Source organism: Rutilus rutilus (assembly GCF_951802725.1).
Source record: "Rutilus rutilus genome assembly, chromosome: 17".
NCBI lineage: Eukaryota > Metazoa > Chordata > Actinopteri > Cypriniformes > Leuciscidae > Rutilus > Rutilus rutilus.
Window position 1 is genome coordinate 32,516,795 of NC_140230.1, and position 15,170 is coordinate 32,531,964.

The 15,170-nt window shown below is 37.4% G+C and overlaps 1 protein-coding gene across 2 annotated transcripts in view; it reads left to right on the forward strand.

Annotated features, from left to right (window-relative positions):
- The window catches only part of thsd7ab (thrombospondin, type I, domain containing 7Ab), a 117,021-nt gene that overhangs the window by 57,668 nt on the left and 44,183 nt on the right, over positions 1–15,170 (forward strand). For both annotated transcript variants that reach the window (XM_084435529.1, XM_084435530.1), the window contains exons 6-8: positions 1,349–1,504; positions 2,871–3,074; positions 9,610–9,804. In XM_084435529.1, coding sequence (XP_084291655.1) covers positions 1,349–1,504; positions 2,871–3,074; positions 9,610–9,804 — 555 coding nt within the window. The remainder of the gene's footprint in view (positions 1–1,348; positions 1,505–2,870; positions 3,075–9,609; positions 9,805–15,170) is intronic.

The following is a 15,170-nucleotide window of genomic DNA, read 5'->3' on the forward strand; positions in this document are numbered from 1 at the left end:
GCCTGGGTTTGTCAAAGCAGGCACAAGACCGAATCTGGATTAGACAGAAAGTCTGCACAGAAGGTCTAGCCCATCTGGCACGTAAACAAGGACAACCTGTGCAGTGTTATGCTAACTCAGATGATGGTGCATTACACTGAACTCTGTCTCTCCGTTAATTTCGGGAACATGCGGCACTAGAACAGTTGAATGGAGTACTGTTATTCCCCATGCTCGGTTTCGAGTTCAATCAGTTTTTTTTTGAAGGTCTGTGGCGCAGTCAATCTTCTTGTACTATTTAGTTCACAATCTGTGCACATTTCGGTGAACATTTTTGTTTTGGAAGTCTCTAGAGAGCAGAACTCACCACATATCAGTGTGAGAGAGCTCACACAAGAAGAGTTTACCTCGCTTTGATGCAAACGCAGCAGTCATGTCACCTGTCACCCATCAAGCCGACAGGAAAATCCTGTGTTAAAACATTAATGTATCACTCTTGTTTATGTTTTGAGTTTGGATTTTATAGTTTCACGCATATTGAGTCCTGACAGGATTTACGTAGTTTGTTCATTGTCTACATTCATTTGAGGACTATTCCCATCCATCCCTCCATCCATCCCTCCATCCATCCATCCATCCATCCATCCATCCATCCATCCATCCATCCATCCATCCATCCATCCATCCATCCATCCATCCATCCATCCATCCATCCATCCATCCATCCATCCATCCATCCATCCATCCCTCCCTCCCTCCATCCATAACTAATAGATATCACCATATTTCAATGATGGATTGCTTACATTGTATTACAAGTGTTATGTTTTCATATGAAACTCATTTTGAGAAAACGGCATCTGAAGATATGTATTATAAATGCAATCTATAGATGCAAATAGATGAAGTGCAATAAAAGAAACGCTTAAGTCTATTTTGGATGTTTTCTTTCCACTAGTCAACGTCAAAAAACACGTTATGAAAAGCCAAATAGCCCAAAATCCCAAAATTGTTTTGCCTGTCTTATTCATTTTATTATTTTTTTATTTTTTTCAGAATTATTTTATTTATTTCATATTATCATTTTTTTTTTTAGGATGGTTTATAACAGGAAATATTATCAAATTAGCCAAAATATTGAATAAACAAAAATCATGTGCATTCAAATTATGCTAAAATCTGTGGAGATTCTGGTTTTCTCCTGTTTTTCCTTTGCTGTGATACAACTGGGAATGGAGATTCTCCGGAGCGTGTTAAATGTTGCCATTTGTTGTTTCCTGCAGTTACATAAACCTAATTGTACGCCATGTGTCGTCTCCATGTGAGAGTCTCACTGCAGCGTTTTAATGTGTGTTTATATGCATTATAGCATCACAACCCGTAGATGTTCGGCTGTGCAAGGGAACGTCTCCAAGTACCACGCAACTGTGTCACATCCCGTGCCCTGTGGAGTGTGAACTGTCCCCGTGGGGCGCCTGGGGGCTCTGCACCTTTGAGAATTGCGAGGAACGGGTCGTGAAGAAAGGTAAACATGGCTGAAACAATAATATATTCGCTGGAAAAAAAAGTTTTAATGTTCAATGTGAGACAATATTTTACTGAGCTATTTTGCAGCTTGTGTTTTTGCTGAATACCGACTGACTGGGAGCCAGAATACAATATTTCCTTTTGATTTCACCATTATCTTATATTATTGGTCGAGGATGCTGCATTGCAGCAATTATGCAAAAAAAAAAAAAAAAAGTCTTAATTTAGATTAGAACAGTACATACCCGAAGCACACAGATAAACTTGAGTATAACCACAAAAGCTAGACCTCAGTACTAGAGCTAACATGTGAGTCTCACACAAACCATATTAGATGAAGGTAACACTTTATTTTAATGGTCCAATTTAGACATTCTACTAACTATAAGTAACTCTGCAACTACATGTCAACTAACTCTCGTTAGAGTATTAGTAGACTCTCTGTTTAATATCTGTAAAGATCTTATTTTGACGATCCCCAAACAGACATTCTGCTGACTGTAAGTAACTTGCAACTACATGTCAACTTATTCTACTAACCCGAACCCTAACACTTAACCTTAACCTAACAGTCTACTAATACTCTAATGAGAGTTAGTTGACATGTAGTAGCAAAGTTACTTATAGTTAGTAGAATGTCTAAAGTGGACATCGAAATAAAGTGTAACCTAGATGAACGCCACTGAGACCTATATGGCTATTAAAGTTGGAATTTACTGAACTTTGCCTCTATAAATAAAGGTAAATCTCAAAAAAGAACATGTCCAGATCACCCAAAAACAATAAAACAACAAAAAGAAAAGAAAATGATGCCCCATTTTATGGCCTGTTTTTAATATTATATTTTAAATTTAAAGTCTAAGTTTAACAAGCGTGTCTATTTTTAATGCCGCTTTCTTTTATTGCAACAATATTATTAAAATCAGCGTTAAAGGCGGTAGAACTGATTAAATCACGATGAAAATACTTTGATTTAATATATTCTCTCTTTTTTTGTATTTTTGTTGTGAACAGTACCTACTGATTTTGTATTGCTTTATGGTAATGAGAGTGTGGAGGGTCTTTAATTGTGATTAAAAAAATGTCAATGTAGAAAAAGAGGTTTGACTGACTTTATGCAAAATAGAATTTATTTTCCTTTTGCATATAGTTTGAAATGTGAATTGGATATGTTCTTGACCACCCTAAAAAGATCACACATCCACCAAAAATCACCTCAGGATGAGTTGGTTCAAATAAATTGGGGGAAAATATCTAATATTAGTTTGATATTTTGTGCTAATTCAATGACATTTTAAAGTGTGGCTAAATGCCACTAGGGATGGAGGTGATTAATAGACCATTTACATCACGTTTATTTGCAGGTTTCAAGTTCAGACGACGTACAATCACTAATGACCCCACGGGTGGCGAGGGGAACTGTCCTCACCTGGTGGAGGCCATCCCGTGCGATGATCCCAGCTGTTTTACCTGGCAGGTGATCAAGCTAGAGGAGTGTGTCCCTGAAGAAGAGATGGACTGCGGAGAGGGAACTCAGATTCCACAGGTCCGCTGCATCAACAGCGAAGGTATTAAACACATTTGAGTTACAATTATTAACACAGGATATCTGTGTAAATCTGTGTTGGATATCTGAATCTGTGTTGATTCAGACGAGATTGGGATATTTGTAGTGGTGTTCGATTCTTGAACAAATCATTCTTTTAAGCCGGTAACCAGTCGAGGTGGTTCACGCAATTGAACTGAATCGAACTTTAGTTCCGGGGTGATGACGCAAGACACACACGCTCATTGTGCAGCACAGAATGAGCCAATAAGCATGTCCAGATGGGTTATTGAATCAAAGAACCGGTTCGAAATGAACGAATCTAATACAGGCAGAGTCAAAAGTCAGCTTTTTGGTCATGTCTGACTCAAAAAGAACCGAATAATACCTATATTCTGTTCTTTTTGCGTCTGTTCTTTTTTTTCCCTTTTTTTGGTTCAATAACCCGTTTGGACATGCTTGCTGCCTCATTTGGTGCTGCGCAACGAGCATGAGTGCTACATCATCAACCTGGAACTAAAGTTCGGTTCAGTTTGACTCTGTGAACCAGCTTGGCTTTTAAGAACGATTAGTGCATGCATCATGAAACATGTTCAGTTCAGACTCAGTACAGTCACGTATTAATCACATATCTCTGTGAAACTGTGAAACCTACAGTATAACTAGTTACATATGAAAAGAGCTTGAGGGGGTAGTGAGAAAAAATAAATTGGCATCAGGTGTCTTTTTTCTTCAGTAGAACTGAACATTATTTACAACATTATTACCTGTAATCCACAGCAACAGAAAACAGTCCCGACCGCGTTTATGGCAGTCTCGAGCGCGAGCATACTGTCAAATAATTGACTTGCATTATCGTCAAGTACTACGGTTTCAGCTAAAAATCTTTTTCACATTTCTACTGAAGAAACAATCATCTAGGATTGCCTAAATTAACAGCAAATTTAATCCATCCCTTCTAGAAAACTGCAACAGGAGCACACTCTTATTGCAAAAATGCTAAAATAATCTCTTGCATGAAGCTTGCCAGGTGATTATACCGCCAGCAGATTCCCACTTGTGTTCAGACGGCTTCTGTGCCGGAAATCAAAAGTAGGATTGATTTTGAATCCGGTAATTAGCCTCTGGGAATTCAAGCTATATCCTGAAGATGGGCATATTTATTTAGTCTCTCAGCTGGCATGTCCGGAACATTTCCCTTCTCAGCTGGAGCTATTTACAGGGTTAAAGCTGCAGAGAGCGGAGGAGTGTGAACATGATGCTAATGGTGATCGTGTCCTCCTCCAGCTCAGCTGCTCAATAAAGACAATCTCAGATAGCTGGAAGAGACACTTGTATATTTGACCGGCTAAAGACTTGCACTCACTCATAAATTGTCATTCTCTTCAACAATAGCATGTTGAAAGAGGTACTCTTACCAGTGTTTCCTGCAACAATGTTTAGGAATATACACTATTCAAAGGTTTGGGGTAGGTAAGATTTTCAGCATCATTGCTCCAGTCTTCAGTGTCACATGATCCTTCAGAAATCATTCTAATACGCTGATTTGCTGCTCAAGTAATGTTTCGCATTGTTTTCAATGTTGAAAACAGTTGAGCTGCTTTATATTTTTGTGGATACATTTGTATCTGATAAATTTGAAATAGACATTTGTATAACATTAAAAATGTCTTTACTTGATCAATTTTCAATGTATGCATCTTTGCTCAAGGAAAGTATTGATTTCTTTCCAGAAAAAAACAGAGATGTCTTACTGACATAGTTTATGTAGAGAAACTGACCACTAAAAATCAGCTTGGTAGAATTAGAACAAAAGCCACTTTTTGGAGCCTTTTTTGCATTAAGAAAAGATCTAGCACTTGGTTTGGTCATTTATCTGATGTAATGAAATTCACAGTGTGCTGTCCGATTTGATTGGTGTGCTTCTTTTCAATGGATTGGTTGAACCGATTGGCGAAACAGTTTGAATCAATCTCAAGAGTCTTAATTGGTGAATTATGTGTACTTAAAATGCTAAAAATGCTACTTTGTAAGATTAGTAAAATTTTAAATCAATCATATCACTTACTAGTTGTCCACCTGACAGCAGGAAGTTAAAGGTGAAGTGTGTAATTTCTTCACCACAATAGAGACCCCAAATGAAATAATGACTGTTTTCGAACAGGTTTCCTGGGAACTCCCACTGTCTGCCATTGCTCGGGTAAACGGATGGATTCACTCCATTGGTTGTGCTAGTGTTGCTAGCAGAGCAAAGTTTTGATTGGCACAGAGTCAGAGTGTTCTGACAGGCTTCTGACAAGTCTGACAAGCTGTCACCCCTGTATCTCTAGTCTAAAACAACTTGTTAGTTTTGCTAAATACTCAATGTTCTCAAAATGTTGAAAGCGTTATTGTTGTTGCTCATTTTAACTACAGTGCAAATGGTCTGGGAAAACGGTCATGAGTGATGTTTGATGGTCAGTTTTCATGTCTAAAATTGTCTTAAATAATTTGAGAAGGTTTTGTGGTCCAGAACTGTCCGACCGATATGTAAAATGACCGGTTACAGCTTGGTTTTGTTTTATGTACCATTTTGAGCAGATTTATCTGAAATAGATGGATATCAAAGAAATAGACATAACTCAAAATATTCAGTCTCTTTCAAATACTCATTGTTTCCAACCTGGCAAAATTGGGCTAATCCATTAATTCTTGCTCTAAAGTGCTCATAGCAACCGGGTGGTTTGCAAATTATTTTGCTAATTAATTAAATTATTACTTACTAATTTGACTAACTAAATTATTACTTTGCTAAAAAATATCTGAGGACCATAATGGATGTTTGAAGTTAAAGGGATATTTAACCGCTGGAAAGATGAATGTTTATTTAAATTGGGTCATTCATGTAGTAGAAATGTGAAATTATTTTAGAAGTTGGTGCCTTCTAGACTGAGAAAAGCCAGAAAATGTATTTTTGGCTCATGTGGATGAAAGACAACAACTCCCAGAATGCACTTGCTTCGCTGCCCTACGAGGCCACTCCCAAGCAACGCCTACCAGTTACAGAGGGCAGTATCGGAAGAAATGACACAACTAGGCTACTAGTTGACTCGAAACTGAAAAGACGGCGTTTTATCGTGAGATCCCCCTATGGGCGGGTTGAAGACATGCGGAACGAGCTCCTCCTACTGGCTGTAGTCTCTCGAAAAAACAACGATTTTTGCGTCATCTGAGGTTTTTTCCAGACACACAATACAGAAATCTCTCGTCTCAGGGGGACATGAGGGAGGGAAGCACAGTCATTCAAAAATACTACCGGGTTTCTACAAAGCTTAATGCTAATCATTGAAGTATCCCTTTAATAACAGTGGATGCTTCCAGTTATTGCTGATGGAATTTCATGGAAAGTTTTGCAATTCTACCACATTAAAGGGGTAGTTCCCCAAAAAATGAAAATTCTGTTCTCACCCTCATGTTGTTGTGTGAGTTTCTTTCTTCTGTTGAACACAAATGAAGATATTTTGAAGAATGTTGGTAACCAGACAGTTGACGGTAGCCGTTGATTTCCACAGTATTTCCATAGTATGACGGCTACCGTCAACTGTCTGGTTACCAACATTCTTCAAAATATCTTCGTTTGTGTTCAACAGAAGAAAAAAGCTCATACAGGTTTGGAAAAGCATGAGGGTGAGTCAGGGATGACAACATTTTTTGGGGTGAATCATCCCTTTAAGGCTCAGTATGTTTATTGAGCAAATGCTGGAGAGTTTGAAAAAGACAAACCATCACTGACTCTATAAGGAAACATCTGTTGTTTTCAAGAAATCCGACTGTCACGTAACCACTGTCATTCAGAATCTGCTGTGTGGCCATGTGATATGACGTCTATGAAATAATAATAGCGTGCAATAATGTTCTCTAGCATCTGCCGCGTGAGCAATCGAAAGCCCCCGTCTCGCCATAACCTGCCTCGCTGTAGCCGCACGCTGTGGCAGATTGATTCCATCATGCACTGATTAAAATTGATCTGCTAGTTGTTGTTTTTTTTAACAGGCAGACTTGGCATCTGCTTCACTCCGACAGCCGGAGAGTGACACGCACAATATTGCTTCATGGCCACGGTTCTGACACAGATCGATGTAAATATTGTATCGCTATCTGCTACAAGCAAAACTTGGACTGTCCCTGCTTTTGATAGAAATATTTATTGGGTGTTTGTGGTTCAGTGCTCAAGCAGAGAGAGTTTTTTGTTTTTTTTTTCTCTCCCCAGCATGTCACTGTGCTAAAGCCAAAACCAAGCTGATACTCATCATATTTGGCTCAGAGTAAAAGATATGATAAAAACCCTTGAGAGAGCCTGTGCGTGGTAATGAATGATGCCAAACAAGAACACGCTGACAATTGCACATGTTTTGTTTTTGCCTGTCCCTCAGAACCATCTGTATGATTGCTTTCTACTGTTTTTAGGATGCCACGTTTTCCAAATAGGACAACAGATTGTTTTGAAATGCATTGAAAGCTTGCCTGGGTGAATCATATTTTGCATAAAGAAAATGTTGCCTAATTTTAGGTCCATTAACATATTTTGTTTTCGTGACAGTTAAGTACATTTAACGTCCACATTTTCATTACCATAATGCATCTGGATGTGTTTTTTGTAGCTCCCTTAATTCTTTGTGGTGTTTCTCAATGGCGTTTTTTATTATTTTTCTTTTTTTTTGTGTATTATCTGACAATATTAATATACACTCACCTAAAGGATTATTAGGAACACCATACTAATACTGTGTTTGACCCCCTTTCGCCTTCAGATCTGCCTTAATTCTACGTGGCATTGATTCAACAAGGTGCTGAAAGCATTCTTTAGAAATGTTGGCCCATATTGATAGGATAGCATCTTGCAGTTGATGGAGATTTGTGGGATGCACATCCAGGGCACGAAGCTCCCGTTCCACCACATCCCAAAGATGCTCTATTAGGTTGAGATCTGGTGACTGTGGGGGCCATTTTAGTACAGTGAACTCATTGTCATGTTCAAGAAACCAATTTGAAATGATTCAAGCTTTGTGACATGGTGCATTATCCTGCTGGAAGTAGCCATCAGAGGATGGGTACATGGTGGTCATAAAGGGATGGACATGGTCAGAAACAATGCTCAGGTAGGCCGTGGCATTTAAACGATGCCCAATTGGCACTAAGGGGCCTAAAGTGTGCCAAGAAAACATCCCCCACATCATTACACCACCACCACCAGCCTGCACAGTGGTAACAAGGCATGATGGATCAATGTTCTCATTTTGTTTATGCCAAATTCTGACTCTACCATCTGAATGTCTCACAGAAATCGAGACTCATCAGACCAGGCAACATTTTTCCAGTCTTCAACTGTCCAATTTTGGTGAGCTTGTGCAAATTGTAGCCTCTTTTTCCTATTTGTAGTGGAGATGAGTGGTACCCGGTGGGGTCTTCTGCTGTTGTAGCCCATCCGCCTCAAGGTTGTGCGTGTTGTGGCTTCACAAATGCTTTGCTGCATACCTCGGTTGTAACGAGTGGTTATTTCAGTCAAAGTTGCTCTTCTATCAGCTTGAATCAGTCGGCCCATTCTCCTCTGACCTCTAGCATCAACAAGGCATTTTCGCCCACAGGACTGCCGCAAACTGGATGTTTTTCCCTTTTCACACCATTCTTTGTAAACCCTAGAAATGGTTGTGCGTGAAAATCCCAGTAACTGAGCAGATTGTGAAATACTCAGACCGGCCCGTCTGGCACCAACAACCATGCCACGCTCAAAATTGCTTAAACCACCTTTCTTTCCCATTCTGACATTCAGTTTGGAGTTCAGGAGATTGTCTTGACCAGGACCACACCCCTAAATGCATTGAAGCAACTGCCATGTGATTGGTTGATTAGATAATTGCATTAATGAGAAATTGAACAGGTGTTCCTAATAATCCTTTAGGTGAGTGTATAGGCCTACTGTATTAAATGAAGTCATATTTTAATTTTAATATTGAATATATTTGTATTAATCTAATCTAATTCTAGGTTTAAATTGTAAAAAAAATTTAATTAATATTTAGTATCTTGATAAACTTTGATGTATGAATAAATAAGAATTCATCTATTTTATTTTTTTAGCATTACAGTTATCAGATTTAATTGCATTACAGTATTACGAATCATGGGGGAAATGTACCTAATTGTTATGCACGCAATGTCACTATGCCAAGAAATGTAAAAAGCCTTAAAAATAGGCTTGATGAAAATATTTTGGCCTCAGTTAATCAGAATCGAGTCAGTTTTACAGCATACATTACACAGTAAAAAACAATCAAGCTAATGTTCACGAAGCCAATTTAATATCATAATAATATTTCTGGATAATGATTTTCCAATGCAAGATTGCAGCCATGCTAAAATCTACAATACAGTAACACCTATTATATATATTTTTTTAATTACCTGTTAATATGCAAAGGTCAACTATGAAGGTCAACTTTAGCTTACATGTAAGGCACTAGAAGAATGGTGCTTAATGAATTTGAAACATGTTGTTGACACCATGTGTTGTGCTTCAGGTTCAGAGGTGGAGAAGGAGATGTGTGCAGATGCGGTCTACCCTGCACCTCTGCCCTGTATGGTTCCCTGCCCTAAAGACTGTGCTCTCAGTCTCTGGACTGAATGGTCCACCTGCTCCCAGACCTGCTCCAGCAAAACCGCCGAGGGCAAACAGATGAGAACCAGAGCCATACTGGCTTACAACGCAGGAGAAGGTACAGAAGATATTACATGGGTACTTGCATGTTTTCATTTCAGCAGTGCTAAACTCACACAATACTCTAGGAATACAAATCCAAATATTAAGTAAAAAGTAGTATTGTTATTTATATTTTACGCATTGTATACATATACAGTATATATTTATCAACTTATTAATTGATTATCAATAAGTATTATTATTATTTCTGCTTTGTCCACCAGATTGGATTTATTGCCTATTATTTATTGCCTTCACCCCAAGGGATATATGCAAAAATGCCTTAAATTTGGCCGAAAGTTATCTTGGAAGCCAGCTAAATGATCCCTGTGATGCTTCAAAATACTGCCTAAATAGACAGTTCGCTACCTTTAGGAACAGAGCATTTGTTTTGTTTTAATTATACTTAAAGGGAAACTTAATATTAAGGCTTAATATACAGTGGCTCCAAAAAGTTTTTGGACACTTAAGCCTAGCTAAAAAAAAAACAGCAACAGCAAACAGCATTTATTGTAAAGAAACCTTACAAGCAAAATATTCCACAAGAAGATGTTTGAGGAAAGAAAGATGACAAAAAGCAAATGCAAAATGAAATAGTAGTTTAAATATGGCTCAGAAAAAATTACGTTAGTTCTGAGTAAAGCTCCGGCATCATTTATTTGCGGATGCCATGTGCTGTGATATTTTGTATCTAATACAGAGACCTGCATACATTTTAAAGTCTCTAATTACTTTTCTGGACCACTGTAACAAGCTGACATGCAAAAAACTTGTGCTTTTCTATGGTCTGTAGTGCATAAGATTAGCTTAAAAAAGCTGACAGGAAACTGTCAAGGAAAGACTCACACAAGAGCAGAATTTCTCAACCTAAAACCGCCTGAGATTGTGATGGATGGCTCCTCGCTCTCACGGCAATGTGACATCACCGAGAGTCAGTGTTCCAAAACTCTTAAATCCACTTTATCTGTTCCAGACAGGTTTACTGTCAGTTTACACGAGTAAGCTACTGAGGTAGATGGTGTTCAAGTCCAAGTCAAATACAGTTCACAACCCATTTTACTTCTGTAGTCTGATGTATTTCAGAATAAAATTAAACAAATCTGATTATTATCCACCAGGAATGAAGCTGGTGTTATATGCCAGAATAGAGGAGAAGGGTTACAAAAATAACAGTCTGAATATTTGATTTTAATGTTTTTAACCCTGTAAAATCTGACATGAAATAGTCAGAATAGTCCTTTTTTTTTCTTTTTTTTTATGGAACAGTTTATTGAACCTTTAGACAAAAAAAAAAAAGAATAAATTTGTGTTTTTGTTGAGTTTCATATTTGATAGGCTTTTATGGCTTTTATATAGTATGATATAGTGAGAATATGGAGCTCATACACCTCAAAAAACACCTGAGTTTTATTCAGAGGCTCAAACTGAGTAAAAATATGCAGTTTGGTGCAGTTGCTGATATTTATATGGAAAAACTCGATACTGTAATTCGATAGCTTGTAAATCAATGAGATTTGCCGTATAACAGACTACTTCAATAAAATGCATATAAATATCAAGTCGTCACTCTATATCTGCCTACGATATGTCTTAATAAGATACAAAATGCTTCGTTTTATGATCAAAGCTATGATCAATGATGATTGAGAGATGAACAAATAAACATTTCTCAAAAGCGTGATGGGTCATATTTGATGCTAACATTTTAACATGAAATTTTCATCATGTTGGTCATTTAGAGTCCTTCTAAAAATGAGTATTGAATATGATGCAGCAGACTTTATAGGGTTAAAAGTTATGTATTTCCTCTGTTTTCCTATCATTTGTAATTTCTGTATCATATACCTCTCAGAGAAGTCTATATCCAATTATCGCTGTGCTTTCTCTACAGTGACGTCAATGGTAGTGGCATGGATTACAGTTATGGAGGGTAACGCGTCAAAACACCTCGTGTTTTTAGGGCCTGTAGAGTAGTTTCCTGTAGAAGTCATCTTAGATTTGTTTGCATGGTTTGAAGTGACCGCTAAGTCTAACTGCTGATTGTTTTACCATTACTCATATATGTCTAATGTTAAAACATTTACTTTGTACTAGTCGAGTAGTTCCTGAAATATTTACTCCCTCATTGCTGATTCTCATGTCTAAAGATAAATACGAAGATGTTCATAACTTTTGCTTTATCACAAGGTCTTACGAGGGTTCCAAAGTTTCCCGAACTTTATGGTACATTTGAGTCTTTTCATCTAAAGTGTGCAGTGTGTAGATTTAGATGTGTTTTCGGAGATTGTGTTGTAGAGCTAGAATGTGTTAATGGAGTCTTATATTCATAGTTTAATGTTACATCCACAAAGAATATAAATTAAGAGAGTGAGATCTTTCACTTGAATTAATTTGCTTTGAGCTCCATTTTCCTCTAAAGTAACTGCCTTCAGTTGAGCGATGGCCTTTGGGAGGCAGCTGGATTTATCTGAAGATGAGTATATGGACCATGCTTTCTGTTCAAGACATCTGCTTGACATCTGACGTGAGATGCCAAATGCAGCAGTTCATGCAGCTAGACCTTATACATAATGCATGTCCTTGAGAGCCCATTTGTGAAGTCAGCATAATGATGAAAGTCATACTGTAAACAGAGGGGGGGGGGGAAAGAGAGTCCTCTGGGTCTCTTATGAAACTGCTGTAGCACATTACAAAAGGCCAGAAACATGCTTTACAGAAGTACATGAACGCAGACACTTATGCAGACTCAAGCACATTGTTGAGTTCTGAAATTTAGAGTATTCAGAATGCAGTTCCCAGCGCAGTGTACTCATCGCATTCTCAGTGTTGCCACACGGGGCGCTATTGCGGACACTAGTATAAATGCTTTCTCCCATGGCCAGTTTTTCAGGTCAGAAACTGTCATGATGGAGCAACCATAGATATATATATAAACACTAGATGTGTTATGGCGCAGTCACTTCCGGCATCATCGTTCGGCCATCTTGTGACAGTGCTCTGTGCATTAAGGTGAATGATCAGCACGCACACAAATCCTCTTATCTCGCTGAAATCTTGACGGATTTACAAACGGTTTGGTTTCTTACAAACGTTATTAACGTGGCTATAATTCCGAATGCTTGAACATGTATGTTATAATTTTTCATATGTATGCAGTGTATGTATGCAGTGTCATAACTACATCTCTGACGTTTATAACAAACCAAACCGTTTGAAAATCGGTAGAAAAATGAGCAAGTTATGGTTATTTAAAAGTACATGCACCATTGAAGTAGTGAGCGAGTACACTGTCGCAAGATGGCCGCCACGTGCGGACGTCGACCTCCATTGGCCAACAGCGTGTACGAGGTATCTAGTGTTTATATATATATCTATGGGAGCAACAGTTTGATCTTAAAGGGATAGTTCACCCAAATATGAAAATTCTGTCATTAATTACTCACCCTCGTGTCATTCCAAACACATAATACTTTTGTTCATCTTCAGAACACAAATGAAGATCTATTTGATGAAATCTGAGATATTTCTGTCCCTCCATTGACAGCTACGCAACTACCACTTTAAAGCTTCAAAAAGTTCACAAAGAGATCGTAAAACTAATCCATATGTATTGAACGGTTTAGTAAAATATTTTAGTTAAAACATTGAATTTAGGCACACAGACGTGGAAAACCACTTGGGACAATCAAAAAGCAATCAGTACTGTACTACTCTAAAAGGGATAGTTTGCTCAAAAATGAAAATTCATTATGTATTCACCCTCAAGTTATTCCAAACCTGTATGAGTTTCTTACTTCTGCTGAACATTAAAAATATATAGATCTTGAAGAATATGGGTAACCAAACATTTAATAGACCCCATTGACTTCCATAGTATGGAAAAAAGATATATGAAGTCACTGGGGTCAATCAACTGTTTGGTTACACACATTCCAGCGTAAATGATGACAGAATTTTTTTATATTTTGGGGTGAACTATCCCTTTAAATATTTTTATATATCAACTTACTAATTGTTAATACCATACCACATCTATACACTCAAATGAATGCATCAAATGTTTATGCATTTTTAACATTTATTCAAAATTGTATAATTTGTTACCTAATTTTCAGAATATTAGTCAACAAATCCTAACTACTGTAGTGTTTTATTTCTGTTCAGTGTTTGATTTGAGGTTAGCGCTAAAGTAGCACAAAAATGCTTATTACAGCTGTATGTGTTTTGCGTTGCGTTGCGTATGTTTCTGGCTTAAAACCTGATCATGAGGTGTCATTTCAGGAAATCAATTCATTACAAACACCCACAGAAATAAACCAGTGAATGTGCTTTCTTTGATTGCGGAACATCTTCTGAAAAGCTCAACATCAAGAGTCTGTGGAGGCGTTCGCAACGCTGCGTAGTCAAGCTTCATGGAGACACAAACGTCTTCCTGTGGGAAGACCACAAATATTAATTTGGCTTTTCACTCTTCTTAACCCTGGGATTTTTGTTCAGCGTTTTTCACACTGTTAATACTTTACCCTGGGATATAATTAATGGCAGTAGTCAACAAGGTTTCACGCTGTACATTTGTAAACCCTGGCTTGTACTCTTATTTGCATAGTTTTGAATCTAATATTATTGATTTAGGAGTTTACTTCAGACGCTCAACAGTTTTACTTTCTGCAGCTATACAGAGTGCATGAATATTTTATGAGCCAAGCACTGAGGCAGTTTATGATTGGTTTATGATTCCACACTGTGTATGGGTGATTCTTCAGTCCATTCAAATTATTATTTTTTTTTATTATTTTTTTTGCAAAAACTCCTTTTTTTTTATGATTATTTTTATAATAATATGCCAAAATCTTTATCTCTTTGTCTTTATTTTTATACTTTCCCCTAAATGCTTTTAAAAGGAAAAATAATACATACTTTCAATCCATGTGCTTTTCATTCATTTTATTCATTCACATTTAAAAATATGTTTTTTCAAAGAAGTTTATATTTGGTTATGATGAAAATGAGAAGCGACAATGGAGCTTTTTCGTGACATGAAAAAGCAGCTTTTTTTTACCTGTCATTACAAAACCATTTAGAGAAGTATAGTTTTGTATACACTTTTGTAACTTTTTGAATTGACAGCTAACTGTTTTCCTGTGTTTGAAAGTTCAAAGCATCCCTACTGTAACTTTTCTTCCAAAACATGAGGAATGCCATCATGTCATATATGATGCCACGTTATTCTTGAAAGCTCATCAAAGCCATGATCAGATCTTTATTCCAGGTCATGTGATAAAAGTTTTAACGCAGATGAAACATTGTTTGAAGAAATATGTGTCAAAAGTGCCTTGAACTGAAGAATCGCTCATATACATTTTGCCATCACAATTCAGGCTT